Here is a 19,060-nt window from a genome sequence, read left to right as displayed (position 1 = left end):
TTTCCCGATGAAATCTAAATTTTTGAAGTTATTCGCTAAAAAACGTTTAAAACATGCTTTTTTGACTGAATTTGTGAACTTTTAAATTCAATATTTTAGTAACTATCATAGTTTTTTTGTGATAAACTTTTTTCACCCTAGAGTTGAGGTGTTAACCACCCTCAGAGTAAAAGCAGATATTGTCATAGGGTAGATTTAGAGGGGGATAAAGGAGTAGAATGCGAAAACATGGAGTTGATTCCAGTTTACTCCAATTAGCCTCTTCTACTCAAATCCGACTCTCACCTTCACACTCGTATCCCGTGTAAACCGACCAACCCAACTGGAGATCCGGTATCCAACCTGGGTGGAAAGTTGGGTTAGGAACTGACGAGAGCGGGTGAAATGGCCCCCCGAAAAGGGGGTTTGGCGTTGGGTTAACTACCCAACTTTGTAAAAAACCTTTTGTTTTTTACGGACTGTCTAACCTACGACGAACTCGCAAACGAAATAAGGATAATGATTTAAAAATGTGCACGTGGAACGTAAGCTTTTATCACCCGGAGCCACGGCTCTGCTCATACAAGAAATGAATAAAGCCAAAGCAGATATCATTGCTTTACAGGAAATGAGGTGGACTAGCTCAGGCATCCTGGAAAAAAATAACTGCAATATTGCAGTTACAGTGGACATCCTATTCGACACAAATTTGGTACCGGATATCAAAAATAGTATAATCGATTTCAAAGCTATTGATTATAGGATATGTCGAATAAGACTTAAAGGGCAGTTAGCTAATATTGACATTATTAGCATCCATGCTCCAACGGAAGAAAAAAAGGATGATGAAAAAGACATGTTCTATGAGGCACTAGACCGAGAGTACGATGAGTGCCCAAAAAATGACATCAAAATAATAGCAGAAGACTTTAATGCCAAAGTCGTAAGAGAGAATATATTTTCGCCCACCATCGGAAAAGAGAGTCTACACGTAGACTCTAATGATAATGGTCTCAGAATCACAAACTTTGCGATGTCTAAAAACATGGTAATAGCTGGGACACGATTTCCCTTATAAAGATATACATAAGATAATTTGGAAATCTCCTGATAATAAAACGATAAACCAAACGGATCATATAATCATCGATGCAAGACACTGCTCTAACTTATTAGATGTAAGGTCTTTAAGAGGAGCAAACATAGATAGTGATCACTATTTAGTTAAAGCACGATTTAAAGAGAGAATATCCAATTTAAAAAAGGAGATCGGGAGAAGGAGAGAAAAAATCGACATTAATAAACTAAAAGATCCCGACATTGCAAATGTATACAGACAGCAAATAGAAGACAAATAAGGGCAAAAAAACTTAGAAGAAGAAGACATTAACCAACTATGGGCAAATATACAAGATATTTTGTTACAAAAATCGGTTGAAATATTGAGCAAAACCAAGTCAGAAAAAAGAAATCATTGCTTTGATATGAGTGCGAATGATGAAATCTGTTCATAGTACTTATATGGCAGAATTAATTGCTACCAGAACAGGGGCTAAAGGGAATAATATGTCCGTTGCATAAACAAGGTGATCATCTGGAATGTAAAAACTGTAGAAGCATTACTCTGTTAGCATCTGCGTATAAAATCTTCGGCAATATATTGTTTGAAAGACATAAACATCTCACAAAGGATATTGTTGGTCAATATCAATGCGGATTTACTGCTTGGAAGTCAACTACACATCAAATTCAAGCACCTAGGCAGATTCTAGAAAAGTTACTAGAATATACCATAGATACACACCATCTCTTTGTCGACTTCAAAGCAGCCTATGACAGTGTAAAAAGAACTGCATTATATAATGCAATGATAGACTTTGGGATCCCAACTAAGTTAGTTAAGTGGACCCAACTAACAATGCAAAGCGTAAGCTCATGCGTTAGGATTGAAGGAGAAAACTCTACGTTCTTTGACATTAATAATAATCTAAGATAGAAGAACGCGCTGGCGTGTCTCCTCTTTAATATTGCCTTGAAAAAGGCAATCAGATAATTAAATATTAGAATGAATGGAACTATTTTTAATAGATCAACGTTAAAGTGCGGAGACTTAGATGGGCTGGACACATTGCTGGGATGTCATATCATGAATACACGAAGAGATTAACATTTTCAAAACCAGAGGACACAAGAAGTAGATGATGACCACGAAGGAGATGGATTGATGTTGTGGAAGAAGACCTACAGATTTACGGATCAGGAGATGGAGGGAAGTTGCCAGTAATCGACAGGAGTGGTGACTTCTTTGTAAGCAAGGCAACATCCATAACGGATTGTCAAGCCACTTATGATGATTATGAGATTTTGAAAACTATTATATCCTAGACTATATGCATGTATTTTTTTAAATTTCAGTTTATTTATTGTCCGAATATTTTTTCGCCATATATTTTTCATCTTCACGTCTACTTTCTTTCTCCGATTGATGTAAACATTATTTTTCTTTTTAATCTTTCGGCTGAACTTTTCTTAATTTGCTCTTATATGCTTGGTTTTTTCTGCTGATTTAGGCACTACGCTCTTTATTTTTTCTAGTCTTTGCATGTAATGCAATGTTCTTCTCTCCTTGGGTTTTCATCGATCATAGCTGTAATATTGTAAATGTCACATAATTGTTATTTTTCTTTGAATAATTATTTTATTCCAATTTCTTTCGATTTTATTCACTTACTAACTTGTCTCTTTTATTTTACTATTTTTATTCTAAAAATAGTTGGCGCTCAACCCTTCGACCAACTTTCTGTTTACTAAATATTCTGTCATCTAAATTCCAATTTTTATTTTCACTAAATATTCTAATTCCTTTATTTAGACCTTATAATGTTCTTTGAGATAGAACGTATATAAATGCCTATGCCTTACTTCAGTCGACAAAGTATATCTGTCAGTTGGCTGCTTTTAATCGTCATGTCAGTTGTACTTCAAAATAGAAGGGGAAGTTACTTTTCATCTATGAAAAGACACCTCTAACAATTTCAGATTGATACGAGCAACTCAGTTTCTTAGAGTTTGGTATACAGGTTCTGAGTTCTGTTTTAACAAGATAGTGGTTGGAGTTTATATTAGCATCTCTACGTATTCTTAAATCTAGTACTCTTGAGACATGACAATACATACTACGTGTGATATAAGTACATGATTAATTTGTTTTTTTTTTACTATTTGGTGATTGACATGTAGCTTTGTGGATGTTTTTATGAAGAAATCACATCTTGCTATCAATCTTAACGATGCTGTTCATTGAAGTTCAAATTCATTAATTTTTTGTAACAGTTCTATTTTTGATGGATTCTGGTTAAATTTTTGATCTCCAGAATGCTTCGGGGCATAATTTTCTCGTATATTTATGATTTTCTAGTAAATGTCATTCTTAAGTTTTTACATCGCGTTATTGACACTTTTTGCAATAGGGTGCTAAACTTTGGTACTTGTAATATGTTATAAGTTTTTTCGTTTATAGATAAGGCACATTTATTCGTATGTTCAACTAGAATAGTTTTTAAAACTAAAACATACTTTACAGATTGCACGAATGCAAATATTTTATTGAATGGGCAAATGAGACTGCTTTAGAAAATGTTCTAGGAGATTAGGTAACTTTTATGTACTATGGCTTCCAAAAACTTGGTTATTTTTCTCCATTTTTTCCAGTCCCTAGCTCTTTCTCTCCAATCTCTCACGCCTAGTTTTGACAAGTCTGGCTTTACTGCTTTTAACCATTTTTTCTTTGGACGTCTTCTTCTTTTTTCTCCATTTCTCCCGCCTACAGTATTGTTTTAACATTTCGGTTCTCTGGCATTAGTATAATGTACTTTCTTCTCTTCCTGCTGATTCATAATACACATTTCGCTGGCAAATATCACCGTGTGTCTAATTACTGTCTCGGAGACTCGCAGTTTAGCTTTTCTTGACACATTTTTTGCTTTCAGTTTTGAATTTAGTGACCCTACCGTCCTGCTCTTTTCATTATTTCTTTTGATTTCGAAATTCACTCCTGCTGCTTTTTTGTTACCTAGGATTTCCTTGCTTTCAATATATCTCAAATGATCCCATTTATCACTTATATCTGATTTCTTAGACAATTAAGGCTTATTTAAATTGTATGTTCTGCTAAAATAAATGTCGGAAGAATTTTATAGCTAACACTAATACAAATGTTTCGTCGACGAGAAGATAATAGGACTCTTTTAGAAAATGGTCTAGTGTGTTGCTTCACATAGTGATAATTAGATAATTAACATTAATATTAAAAAACTATTCCTATAGAGAGTTAGCCACTCAAAAAAGTTCACCTTGATATTTGGCAATTTTCATTGGATTTTGTGGAAAATATCGATTTTTATTCCAAATAGGACATCTTTTCACGATATAGTTATCTGTCATTTGTCAACCCCCTCCCTTCCAGTACCATAGATCGTCAATTTTACATGGGGAATATACAATATGTCAATGTGTAAGAGTTTGTAGTACTGGAAGGGCAGGGGTTGACAAATGACGGATATCTATGTAGTTAAAATATGTTCTTTGGAATAAAAAGCGACCTGTTTCAGCATTTTCACAAAATCCAACGAGTATTGTCAAATATTAGGATGGAATCTTTTTTGTTTTATATTAAAGTGTTCGTTGCTTAGAAAGGTGATAATTAGATTAATAACGGAAAGGAATTTTTATGTCTATTCGTATAACACTTTTTAAAATGTCTTCTTTTAAAATGATAAATTCTGTAAACACTTGAAAAGCTGCAATATTTTACCTTTTTATCAGAAACTTCTGTAAATTTAAAACATAGTGTCTCTTCTTACCTGCATTTTCTTTAAGAACGCCTACCATGCCACATACGTGCACACATGCTATTCATTTCCTTTTAAAATATATAGAAAAAAATAAACCATATAATATAATATTAATATTAATTTTCTTTACACTAAAATACGTCTTTTATTGGGTGCGTTTTGATTTAAAGTATTCAACTAGGCCGACTGCAAATAAAAATTAAAAAACGTTGTTAAAAATGAGGTAGTTTTTAATAATAAAAAGTAAAAAAGAAATATAATATAAACAAAAGAATTTTTCAATTATTAAATAACCAAAAAAGGTAAAATAAATAAAATTTAGTTATATTTTGGTGAATGTTACAGGTTGTTAAAAAAGGTTGTCCAAAAACGTGTGAAATTTGCACGAAAAAAATCTATCCATCTATGTAGTGCTTTATTTTACATTCAAGTTATGCTAATCTATCTATTAAGGTATCTTACCTTATCGTTGTACTATAATGTACGAAGTACTTCGAATTTTATCAATGGTGTATAGGTACTAACTTCTGCTAGTAAATATAAGAATTTCCCCTCAGAGAGAAATTGCTTTCTAAGTTTCCCAGAAGAACTTTGTTAGGAATAAAAACTAAAAACTTCAAGCTTTTCAAGTAGTCGTTGTTTATAGTGTATTTTTATGTATGAGAGAGTAATAAAACAATAAATTATGTATGCAAATCCCTAAACTGTTGATACGGGTGACTCAATGAAAAACAGATATTTGTCAACAAGTTTACAGAAGTATATAGGAAAACAATTTTAAATTGAGTATGACCACCAGGTATAAAGGTTGGAGCAGAATAGAATACAATAGTTGAGAGGGTTACTAATCCCCAAATAAGGTTGCCAGTGTCGGAGTGATGGAGGTTAACAAGTACTAATGAATTTGCAAGAAATGTAAGATTAATATAAATGTAAGGTTATATATAACCAATAAAAGTTTAATAAGTACCTACCTATTTGCAAAATAAAGTTTAATTCTTTAAATAAAATAAAACGTTTTATTTGATCTATTTGCAAAATAAAGTTTAATTCTTTGCCTATTTGCAAAATAAAGTTTAATTCTTTAGATAAAATAAAACGTTTTATTTTATCTGAAATGAGTGCATTCCACGAAGTAAGGGTTTCAACAATCAAACATTTAATTCTTTAATTACAGGAATCTACGACAGTAATTGACTAGATAATTACCTTCTAAACTTATTCCACAGAAAATGTGATAGTGGGTTTTTCCATTTTGTATATAGGAAGGTCCAAGTGGCGTATTCAAAATTCTTAACAGTTCACTAAAAGTAGGTACTTCAGTTGCAAGGTGCAGTTTATTGTGTATACTAGTGTTATGGAAAATTTGGAAGTGCCGTGTAAACGCCGAAAAATTGGTCCTCTAACAGTTAATGAAAAAACATTAATATTTAATTGTTTTAAATCATTTACAGACAAACGTTTATGTGAAAGTGTTGATGAGACCGTTGAGTTAGTTAGCAGTACACTTGGTGTTGGGAAATCTACGATTTACAGAGTTATTAAAGAAGAGAAATGTGGTAGTTTTCAAATGCCACGTAATGCTCCAGGGAAACCAAAATTTCAAATAGAATATCATTTTAAAGAAAGACTTCGACGGAAAGTGCATGAATTCTTCTTTAGACAAGAATTTCCAACATTGGATAAAGTTCTTGTCTCAGTTCGAGATGATAAGGATTACCCAGAAATGAGTCGAAGTACGTTATGGAAACTTTTAAAAGAAATAGGCTTCCGCTGGAAAAAGAATCCCAGAAAGTCTATTTTATTAGAAAGAAGCGATATTGTCATATGGAGAAGACATTTTCTAAGAACCATAAAGGAAATGAGAAACCAAAAAAGAAAAATATTTTATCTTGATGAAACATGGATCAACGAGGGTCATACACCAAATAAATTTTGGCAGGATGAAACTGTTACAAGTCAAAGGCACGCTTTTGTAAATAACTTATCTACTGGTTTAAACCCACCATCAGGAAAGGGACGCAGGCTGATAATAGTACACATTGGCAGTTCAGACGGTTTTGTTGAAGGTGGTTTATTAACTTTTGAATCAACTCGTACCGGTGACTACCATGAAGACATGAATGCTGATGTCTTTCAAGAATGGTTCGAACAAATGATAGATCTTCTTCCTAAGAACTGAGTAATAGTAATGGATAATGCAAGTTATCACTCCAGACTTATAGAAGGACTGCCCACAACCAAGTGGTTAAAAAAAGACTTGCAGAATTGGCTGAGTTCAAAAAATATTACGTACCATCCCGGATCTATAAGAAAGGAACTTTATTCGTTGTGTGCCCTTCATAAAGAAAAATTTAAAAAATACGAAATTGATAAAATTGCCAAAAATCGTGGAATGACAGTACTTAGATCCCCACCATATCATTGTGAATTAAACCCGATTGAACTGGTATGGGCACAGATAAAGAGTGAAGTTTTAAGAAAAAATACCACTTTTAAAATTCATGATGTTAAACAGTTGTTTTTGGAGGCCGTAAATAATGTAAAACCTGAAAACTGGGAAAAGGCAGTAAATCACACTATTAAAGAAGAGGAAAAAATGTGGAAGCTGGACAATATTACTGATAAAATGATCGAGCCAGTTATTATAAATCTTGGTTCTGAAAGTTCATCTTCTGAATCTGATTTGGATTTGTAACAAGTAGCTGTAAGTTTTATATTAATATTTTTATTCATCTATTTAACATACCTTAGACGGTTTTAAAAACTCTTTTTCTCTTTTGTAATTTTTAAAAATTAAAAAAAATGTGAATTTTTTAAAACCCTTTTTAATGTAGGCCAGTCAGTTCTAATATAGTGTGTGATAAAAGAGGTCACTTTTGTTTACATACACATAACACTTTATAACACTGAAATAATTCATTTATTTTTTACAAATATTCAAAGTAATTTTTCAATTAATCTTGAGCACGCCCATGGAGTGGTCGGAGCTACCAGTTAAAATTATGCTAATTACTCTCTCGTTCATAAAAATAAACTATAGCTTCCTTAAAAGAAGCTTGCGCTCGCTTGTCATATAATTCTTTCATTTTTAATCCGCAGTTTGACTTCAACGCGATATCATCCTTACTTGTATTTGTTTTTTCTTAGTTATTAGATTTGTGTAATGACAAGGAGTAGCGAACGTATGCGTTTTTGGTATGTTATACCAGGTAATTTTTACGGATAAATTAAATAGTTTATTTTACATCTTACTTTATTATCCTGACAGTTTATGTCAGTGGTCCTTCGATTTTTCCATCTAGTTCATGAGCCGCTAAAAAAGTGTAGTAAATAGGTTATCATTTAAATTTTCCAGAGGCTAGTCCACTGCTCGCATCTTATTTATTCTTCTACCTACAGCTTTCATATAATTTGTAGATGATTCTTTGTAGCTCACGTTAATAAATACTTTATCTTTTTCTTCTTCTTCCTCTTAATAAGCAATTCTGCTTGTTCATTGGAGAATTAATACCTCTATGAAAGGTTGTCATTCCATCTTTTGCTCGGTCGTTCGATATTATTTCTGCTGATGTTAGTGCTCTTACATCGAAGATTAATAAATACACCAAACTAAAATTCCATACATGACAGCAGTAGAAAAAGTGTTTGAGTTTTAAAGGACGGTAATCTCAAACAACGTGGACTTCTCTCAGTCGTGAATATTCTCGTGTGATATTTTTGTATCTAGTTCTTTTTGTATTTAGTTTATGTAATTTTGTAAATATAGTCGATGAAAATGTTTCTTTTTAACCAGCTTTTTTTAAATTTAAGTACCAAATTATCTTGCTTGATGTCTAAATCGTAAGTACTTTGAAATATGAACTTTAATTAATATTTTCCAACGTTTTTGGACGGTCACAAATAGTTGCTTTAAGTAATTAATGCATTATATTACATTATTGACACTTTTATAAGAAATGCAACATCTGTGTTTGGAGAAAACGCAGTTTTTTTTTATTTTAAACGAATATAAATACACTAATTACTCTCAATTAAACAAAAACCAGTAATTAGGATGTTGTTACGTACAATATTGATTAATAACAAACATTTTGTACATTATTTTTTAAGTTAGATAGTAGCTATATGAAAAGTTAAAGATTACACAGATCTGCAACGAAAAAGCTGTCTTAAAGAGTTCAGTTTATTAGATTTGTATATTAATTGTGAAAAAGTCAACAAATTTGACATCCTCGTGTACACTTATACAAAAATTAATAAAAACATAATTTTTCAAAGTTGCTATTTCACACCGATTGCACCGATTCTTCGATGTTTTGAGTCGAATTTTCGTCCTTCTCATCAGAAAATTATTTCTTTACGATTATTAATGCATTAGCAGCAGAGTATCTTTTTGTATGCATAGAAGGGTGGATAGTTCAAAACTATTCTATCTTAGGTAAATTTTTCGCTGAATACGAATATGTCGGTCCCCCATCTCAAAAAGTGGTACCTACCAATTTTTAGAAACAATTTTTTTTGTAAATAAATTTTTAAATTGAAATATTTTAATTTACAATTAATCCCATCATAAAGTTCGGCTAAAAATACATTGAGCTATGTTATATATAAAAAGTTCATCTTTTAAAAGTTATTAAAACTTTTAAAGACGGAAAATCGAAGATTTAGTCAAAATTTTAGTCTTCAGAATTTTTTACATGGTGCATATTTTTTTAAAACCTGCACATAAATAAAAGTTTGAACCTATTTTGATAATTTACTATTGAAAAAAAATGAAGGATTTTAATAATTGCTCGGTGCCAGCATTATGTCGATAACACGTATTAGCCCGCTGTGTGCTTGTGATTCTGCAAAGGCGAAAAGCTATTTGTTTATTGCTTATTCTATGAAAAAGAAAGTTTCTTTAATTTTTTTAATAGTAAATTATGAAAATAGGTTCAAACTTTCTATGAAGTAACGAAAAAAGAAATAAGTAAAAAATCTAGTGGCTCCGATATGGAATTTTGATATTTCAACTGAAATAAAAATTATGCAGATTGTTTGAATTGAAACTTTGTATGCATAGCGCGATACATACGATGGAACGGGGTGCGATCGCGATGGACTAGGCAAGTATGCATCAATAGTGCACTCTAAACTGTTAATCGTAAAGACGTTTTTCATTATTCGCTACCAATTGTTCTTTTCTGTGGTATTTGAATTTTTTTCTGCGGTATTTGCACTCGTGTACACTCGTGTACACTAAGTCGCACTTTTTTTTCACGTACCAAATCAGACTTATTTGACGTTGGCAATAACCATGGCAAAGCCTTCCTGATCTTCTGCAATATGGAATCATTGTCCTGCACTTGATATCTGAGTCCATTCACGAATGTTTTTAACCAAGCAACCTGTTTTCTTCCTACACCTCTACGGCCTTTTATTGTGCTTTTAAGGATAAGTTGTAATATCCAGATCCATAGATCAATTTCCCCTCACTATATGTTCCAAATAAGACATTTTCTGGTATTTAACAGTATTTAGCAATTTTCTATCTTTGTTGACGCTCCTTAGTACTTCTTCATTAGTTTTCCTTACTGTCCAAGGTATCCTCAGCATTCGTCTATGAACCCACATTTCCGATGCTTTAATTCTGTTCATACTTGATACTTTTAATGCCCACTTTTCTGCTCCATATAAAAGTACAGATCAAATATAGCACTTGACCATTCTTTGTCCTAGTTCTAAACTAAGATGATTATTGCAAAGAATTGTCTTTATTTTCATAAACGTAGTTTTGGTAATTGCTATTCTTCGTTTTATTTCTATGTCTGGATCTAGTTGATCCATTATGGCAGCTATTTCCAAATTTGTAATTTTTATTTTTTTATTTAACTTTTTCAACTTGGACTACATTTAGGTTGTGGGTTACGACTAAAGACTGTAAATTTGGTTTGGTTGAGTTTATTTTAATGCCCATTTCCTCTTCTACTTCGTTAATACGATTAAACAGAATATCGAGACCTTCAATATTTTCTGACAGAATTTCTGTATCGTCTGCATATCTAATTACATTAAGTAGTTGCTTGTTGATTTTGATTCCATATGGCTGTCGCACAAGTGCCTTTTTAAATAGCTGGTCCGAGTAAACATTAAACAATGTTGGGGACAAAATGCAACCGTGTCTGACTCCTCGCTGTATGGAGATTTCGTCGGTGTAATTGTTTTCAATTTTTACGATAGTACAGATTTTTAATGACACAAATATTTTTGTCATATATTCCTATATTTTTTAGCATCTGCATTCATTTTACATGTTGTACTTTATCGAATGCCTTTTCGAAGTTAACAAAGCATGCAAATACATCTTTTTTTTAATTACGGCATTTTTGTAATTGGATATTGAGTGCAAAAAGTGCCTCCCTAGTTCCCATAACATTTCTAAAACCAGATTGGGTATCTTCGAGATCTTCTGCATATTTGAATCTAATTCTGTAGTAGACTATTCTTAGGAAAATCTGAAGATTGTGGCTCATTAGGCTAATTAATCGATATTCTGAGCATTTTTTAACATTGTGTTTTTTTGTATTGTAACAAAGATGGACTTAAGCCAGTCTGCGGGAATCACTTTGGTGTTATATATTGCATTAAAAAATTTTACTACTATTTTTATGTTATCTTCATCTATTAGCTCCAGCAAGTCAGTTGGTGTATCATCTGGACCTTTTCTTCTTCCATCTTCGTAATTTTAGCACTTTTTAAAGCACCTCTGATTACTTCTGGGATCTTCAAACAACTCTGATATATACAATTGCCATTCTCTTCTTATTTGTTCTTATTTAAAATAATTTTGTTATTATTTTCAACTAGTACAGAGGGAACTCGTTCTTTTTAAATATATTGCTTATTATTTTATTTTCAAAGCCGCACTATACTCTGCATTTGAACTATTCACTGACCTATGTCGAAGGACTTCACCCTTTTCAGTCATATTACTAATTCTGTGCTATCTAGTAGTTGAAAAGCCTCTATATTCACGTGTTAATGCAATATTTGCTCCTGATGGTTGGCACATTTACTTTTTATTGCTCCATTTTCAAGTTTCTGTGAATGCAATTGTTTTTAATGTCCAAGGCACAACGACGTTGCTGCTTAATATTTTATTCTGGAAGCGTTCTATCTTTAAAATATTTTCTTGCGGACACATTCCCAAAGCTGAACAGAATATGGCCATACCAGCCTGAGCATTTGTTTGTAGATGAAGAGTTTACTATCTATGGACAGCTTTGAGTTAATCTGGGTGTCATTTATTTTAATGGGCACTTATTGCTTTCTCTTATTAGTGAAATTCACATGCACTGATTTGGTCTTATTCAGTTTTATTCTCCATTTTTTCATCCAGTTATTGATTAAAGATTCTAGATTCCTTGCAGCTTCTTCCTAATTGTTTGCCACTGTCAAAATAGCTTTGTCGTTCGTAAAAAATACAATCGTTCCATTTTCGAGTCCAGAGATATCGCTGGTGTACAATAAATAGAGAACTGCGCCTTGCATATTACCCTGCCGTATTCCTGCTTTGATTTTTTCAACTCCGAGTAGGAATCCTTATATTTTATTTGGAAGTATCTTTCAGTTAGGTACAATTCTAATAATTGTAAATACTGCCTTGGTAGTGATTTATTCCATTTCGGGATTAGGTCTTCATGCCATACTTTATTGAAAGCTTGGCTCACATCCAAGTTAGTAATTTTATATACTGGTCTATCATTGAATGACTGTCTCTAAAGCCCAACTAATCTGTTGAAATTAATCTCTTTTCTTAGATGATGACCTTTAGTGGTATTTAAAGTGATTAAATCTTTTATTGTATTTACAGTTGCGCAATATTTTACCATTTCCACATTATTTTAATTTATGAATGAATTTTTTCATCCAAATAAAAATCAAGTCACTATTACTCCGTTGAAAACAAACACCGTTGAGACACTTCTTTTGCCACCTTTAGGTTTTATATGCAATATTGGATGGCCTAGTGCAGCTATGCCATAGTACTTTTCGAATTCTATCAATATTTACTGGTTATTCATAGCGTCGCTTTATCATTTAAGATTTATTAATTTCTGTTTGAACCTAAGAAATGGATCAGCTATATTAAATATTCATCAAGATCGTTTTTCTTGTATGATTTTCTTATCACATCAAGAATTTCTCATAAATGTAAAAAAAAGTTTATAATCCTTACGTTATAGCAACAAAATATATTATATTTTATAGTTAATAAATCAAAAAGAAGGTTGTAGATATTTAAATTTGGCAGGCCTGTGTAATTTATTAACCAGGAACATATATTATTTATTTCGAAAAATCAAAAATGTTATTTACAAATGTTAAGGTGTACAAAAAAACCCAATAGTTTAATACATTAAATGATAATTCGGTTAAAAAACAACTTAACCATGCTAAACATGCATCTAACATTTTTATACTACTCTGTCATATTCATAATATACAAACATTTAACACAGCTGTGATTGATTCATAGACTTAAACTTGATAAAGTTCAAAAATATTCGAAACATTCGAATTGATTCAGTCGCTGGATTTAAAAAATTATGTTAAAGGTAAGATGAACCGTTTCTTTTGATGATTCGATTCTGTACCCTTAATTTGCTTGTGATTTGAGTCAATTGCTTTTTCAATTTTATAATTTTAAATACAAAACAATATCGATTTTTTCTATAACAAATTTTAAAACATATTCCTTTAATTTACTGATCAATTCGTTAACGGAACTGTCAATTGGCGACAAATGTTTCTGCTGTTAAATGTTTGTACAGGAAAAATATTATACCAATGATTAGGAGATTAATCAAAACAAAATTATATGATAAAATATAACATGCAGATCTGAAAAGATAGGTTATTCGCATAATGTAAGTAGTAAATCATTTGATATTTAATTTAAAATCAATTATAGTATATATGTTCTAGTTTTATTCTATATAGAATTCAATTGGAATGCCTGCTTCAATACCTGCTTCAAAGAGAAGACAAAAATCAATTTTCACAGAAAAAAAAACTTAAATTATATATGTATATATATATATATATATATATATATATATATATATATATATATATATATATATATATATATATATATATATATTACTAAAATCTTCTTTAGAACAACATATTTTTAATATATATGTGGTAACCAAGTATAAGCAAATAACTGAGACATCACTAGAGTATAATAGACCAGCATTTCTATGTCTGATTGCCTTAAAGAAAACGTTTGACAGGGTAAGATTCAAAGATGTAATCCATCTTCTGTATAATAGAGAAGTTTCCCTAAATATTATAAAAACTATCGAAATCATCTACCAAAACAACAAAATGGAAGTCAAAATAGATGGACAACTTACAGAACCTATAGAAATAGGCAGCGGAATAAGAAAAGAGATTCATTGAGCCCCATGCTCTTCAATTTGATAATGGATGAAATCATTAAAAGCGTTAATATAGGAAGAGGATACAGAATGGGAAACAAAGAAATAAAAATACTTTGTTACGCAGACGACGCAATATTGACAGTCCAAGATGAAGATATTCTGCAAAGACTGGTCCACAGATTTAACATAAGAGCCAAAGAATTGAATATGACAATCTCATCTCAGAAAACTAAAACAATAGTAGTCCCAAAGAACCAACCAGATGTAAAATAGAAATTGATGGTGTCAGTAGTAAACAAGTAATTAAAATAAAATACCTGGGAATTAGACTGTCTAGCTATGGAGACCTGGACAAAGAAGTTAGAGATTAGACACATTGGAGAGTAAGAGAAACAGACACATTAACACTAAGTTGAAGTCAAGAATTTATAAAGCCAGTGTAAGACTAATAATGACATATGCCTTAAAAACAAGACCCGACACAGCCACAACTCAAAGGCTACTGGAAACGGCAGAGATGAGAGTACTGAGAAGAATTACAGGAAATACGCTGAGAGATTCAAAGAGAAGTGACGACATTAGAAGAAAATGTAACGTACCATGTATAAATCAATGGACACAAAATAGAAAAAAGAATGCAATAACCACATAAGCAGAATGGAGGAGACCCGTGTCGTCAAACTAGCAAGAGATAAGTCACCAATATGCAAAAGAAGTATAGGAAGACCACGCAAAAGATGGAGTGACCCTCCATACAGGTATTAATCCGCCAATTAACAAGCAGAATTGCTTATAAAGAGGTAGATGAAGAAGAAGAAGTGTTAACCAAGATGGTGCTAATCATAAGAAATCAACGACTGAAACCTCACTAAACGACCATAGATACCAGACTTGTCTGCAGAAGAGATTTGAGGGCATGGTTATTTCGTGATATAAAGATGATGTGTACTAGTCACCTAGATCGTGTGATTTGACTACGTCAGACTTTTTATGTGAGGATTTCTTAAGTTATATGGTATATGCAAATAAGCCACAAACCACAGCAGCCCCCAAAGCCAAAATAACCCATGCCATATATCAAATTCAGCCTGATTTATTTGCCAGAGTCCTTGAAAATAGGATATTTCGGTTGCGCGCCACCTAGCGAAGCTGCGGCAGATATATGAACGATGTTATATTTCGTAAAAAAAAATCAGAAAAGAAAGTAAACCTACACTCAAAACAAAACTAATAACAAATACAAACAAGTAACATAGACCAAAATTGATATTATGCAAAAACGAGACAGACAATCTGTTGGAGAGATGATTAGAAATGGTAAATAGGTAGAAGCGATATGGTAATGACTTTAAAATAATTGTCTAGTTTAAGAATCATTAAAGAAGATGAAAAAATCAAACATAGACGAAGTAAACGAGACAATAAAAACAACAACAAACAGAGGAAAAACAGGAATGAGAAGTTTAGAGGGATTAGGTCCTTAAGCCCAGGGTAAAAAAACTCATCATTATCATCCAGCCTTCATTTATCACGTCCACTGCTGGATATAGGTCTCCCTTAAACTCCTCCGTTCTTTGCGATTTTGTGCTCTTTGTTGCCGATTTTTAGTGATACGCATGATGTCGTCAGCCCAACGTGTAGGTTTCATTCTCTACTACGTTTGTCTGCTCTTGGCCTTCAATTTGTGATTTTACTTGTCCATCGTGAGTTATGCATTCTCGCTACATGCGATTTTACAACATCAGCAATACTCGTCCTTCTTCGCAGATCTTCGTTTCTTATTCGTTCCCGCAACGTCACTCCCAGCATAGACCGTTCCATTCGTTTCTGTGTCACTCTCAATTTCAAAGCCGTAGTCTTGGTAAGAGTCATAGTTTCTGCCCCAAAGATCATGGCCGGTAATACGCATTGGTTAAATACTGTTCTTTTGAGGCTAATTGGTATGTTGACTCTAAGTGTGTCTCGCAGTTTTCCAAAGGCTGTCCACGATAAAGTAATTCGTCTTTGGATTTCGCATGTTTGGTTATCTCTGCTGATTCTTATTTCATGAGCCAAAAACGTTTATTTCTTCACCAGTTCTACCACTTTGTCTTGAATAGTTAAATGGTTATTGAGAACCATATTTGTCATAAACTTAGTTTTGGTCAAGTTCATTCTGACGTCTACCTTCGAACATACAAAGTCCAATTCATGTAACATATCTGTGGCTTCTTTTAAATTATCTGTAATAAGTGACAATCTGCAAAACGGATATGGTTAAGCTTTTCGCCATCTATTGTTACTCCTCTGTGGTCCCAATTGACCATCTTAAAGGCATACTCTAATGCCGTTATCAAAAATTTCCTTGGGTTATCCACGAGACGTACTAGAAATCAGCAGATCAAATGAATAGTTGATGGTGACTACCTTAGTTGTAGCCAGACGCATTGATGGAAAAATATGAAGATCAAAACCAGGCATGTTATATAGGATTTTGGATTTTGGTGTAGCTCTAAAGAAGATTTCAAAAACATATGATACGCACCTACGAAAGGTGGGTGGGTTGAAAAATACAAGTGTCCTGGAAGAAAAACTGCAAAACAAAGAATTATAGTTTTATTCTGTGCAAATTTCGAAGGTTAAAAAAAGGAACCACTTATCATAGGAAAAAGCAAAGATCATCGATATTTTAAGGGGCCGGGACACACATCGATAAGTTGTCTCTTGGATGGGTCTCCAATAAAAAGACATGGATGACAGCAGACATTATAACGACATGGCTTCACAAAGAAGAATAGAAAAGTGGTATTGTTGCAGGATAATGCCTCCTAATGATAACTCCAAGATTGCACTGGATAATGTTAAACTTATTTTTCTTCCCCCCAATTCCTTCAATACTTTATTAAAAAGTTTTTAACTTGTATAGACCACCATAAAAGACACATTAGTGGATTTAGAACAATTTGCTTTGATTGGTAGTGATGTTCCAACAGCAAGTGAAGAATTAACCATCAACGACTGTATTGAAATACATGAAACTATCCCTAACTCTAAACATAAGGAAGAAAAACCTGAAGTTTTTCTGGAGTTGAAAATATCAAGCTTATCTGAAGCGTGTAAGTCTTAGAGATTTAGAAAACTTTTTTTAATGCGAACAATTTTGACATGTCCACAAATATTTCTAAGCTTCTAACAAAATATAAATCTGAATTTTAAGTAAATTTAAAGGTATGAAGCAATCATTAATTTTTGATAATTTTAAAAATACAAATTTTACTATACAGTGTGTCCAAAAAAAGTATGCAAACCATTCTTAAATTGATGTCAGTATATTCGTGTCACTTTGTAAATAAACAACTTAAAATGCAGATCAGTTGCTTTAATTTTCCTAAGCTAAGTTCTCTCTTAAACGACCACTCCTATTTAACGACCACGCTCAATTTTTTAATATTCCGAGCGTGGTCGTTTTTGGAAGGTTTAACTGTATATAGTTCAAATAAGTAACTGATGTTTTATTGAGACAATGACAGGTCAGAAATTCGCGCGCCAACAAAATATGAGCGAAAAACATAAACGTGGTGTTCAATCATAAAATAGCGTAGAATAGGAATAGAGTACTTAACTTCCGGATTTATTCATTATAATGATTTAAGCATGTTTGTTTTTAATATATTATACCTTAAATCAATGGTCACAAACTGTAATTTCGTAATGTAACTGTAATTTATAAACATTTATAATAATAATTATTGTCTTCCATTACTTACATTATGCGAAAAAGAAATAGTTATATTACAATTGAAGTTTGGTGATGAGGGAAGACAGTTATTGTTTCGAAGGTTTCTACGACAGAAAGACAGACAGAAAGCCTTTACACCAAAACACAAATTTCATTCAGAATTACCGAATTTTTGGCCCATGAGTTACATGAAGTTCACTAAGAAAAAATAAAACCATTTAATAAATTTCACGCAGTTTTCTAAATTCGTGTTTTTTGTTAGTCGGGTGGCATGTTGGGCTTTTGCTACTGCCAGCAGCAAAATGTTGTTAGTAGGTTTTATAATTAAAACAAAATCCACAAAAAAATGTCGGCGTGGTGGTAACGTAACCGATTTTTATAAATTATCATTTTTTAGACTTCATATAGTCTCTTAAACTATTCCTGTTACGTTTATATCTGAAATTATTCGAGAAATCATTACTTAAGAGGATCAGAAAATGCTTCATTAGATTTTAAAAAGATTCCTCCTAATTCGCTTCATCTCTGTGTTAGACCACTTCGTTGTCGACTCCAAATGTAGCAATATGATGTATGGTAACGCGGACCTGTATTTGTACACGTAAATAAAAGTTTAAAAAAATGGGGAATTTTAATTGGATCGGAAAATGAGTCATATACCAGCCCCTTCCAATATCAGTTGGCCCACCTATGAAATTTGCAGTTTAAGTCATTTACCATAACAAATTATACTCTGCAAGTTTGTATATTAATTAATATGGCATTTTTATTAATATTTATTAAAACATTCCCCTTATGGTTTTTTATTTATTTTCAACAATAAAAAAATTGCACCAAACCCTTGTTATGCATTCACTTATGTTAACATACGTTGATTTTTTCATAATTATATTAAATTCAGAGGTAGCTATGAAAAAATATGTACGAAAAGGTGAAATAACCGAAGCAGATCGAAGGGCATTAAGACGCATTATAGTGAAAAATCGACGTCAAGATGTGACAACATGTCACGATGTGTAAATTTTCGATTAAAAAAAGTAAAAAAACTACAAACTATAACAGTCGTGTCACTA

The 19,060-nt window shown here is 32.2% G+C and overlaps 1 protein-coding gene across 4 annotated transcripts in view; it reads right to left on the bottom strand.

Moving 5' to 3' along the window:
* The window catches only part of nSyb (neuronal Synaptobrevin), a 71,907-nt gene that overhangs the window by 23,757 nt on the left and 29,090 nt on the right, over positions 1 to 19,060 (bottom strand). Inside the window, exon 5 of one of the 4 annotated variants that reach the window (XR_011950414.1) lies at positions 4,842 to 5,018. The exons of 2 other annotated variants lie outside the window; for them this stretch is intronic. Coding sequence is in view for 1 of the 2 variants with exons in the window: in XM_072527622.1 (XP_072383723.1) it covers positions 18,172 to 18,185 (14 nt within the window). In the remaining variant the exon portion in view is untranslated. Of the gene's footprint in view, positions 1 to 4,841; positions 5,019 to 18,152; positions 18,186 to 19,060 lie in introns of all 4 variants that reach the window. One more of the 4 variants, XM_072527622.1, reaches the window with a different exon arrangement.

This window comes from Diabrotica undecimpunctata, chromosome 3 (assembly GCF_040954645.1).
Source record: "Diabrotica undecimpunctata isolate CICGRU chromosome 3, icDiaUnde3, whole genome shotgun sequence".
Taxonomy (NCBI): Eukaryota; Metazoa; Arthropoda; class Insecta; order Coleoptera; family Chrysomelidae; genus Diabrotica; species Diabrotica undecimpunctata.
Note: the sequence above shows the minus strand (reverse complement) of the source record. Positions and strands in the feature narration are given on the sequence as shown.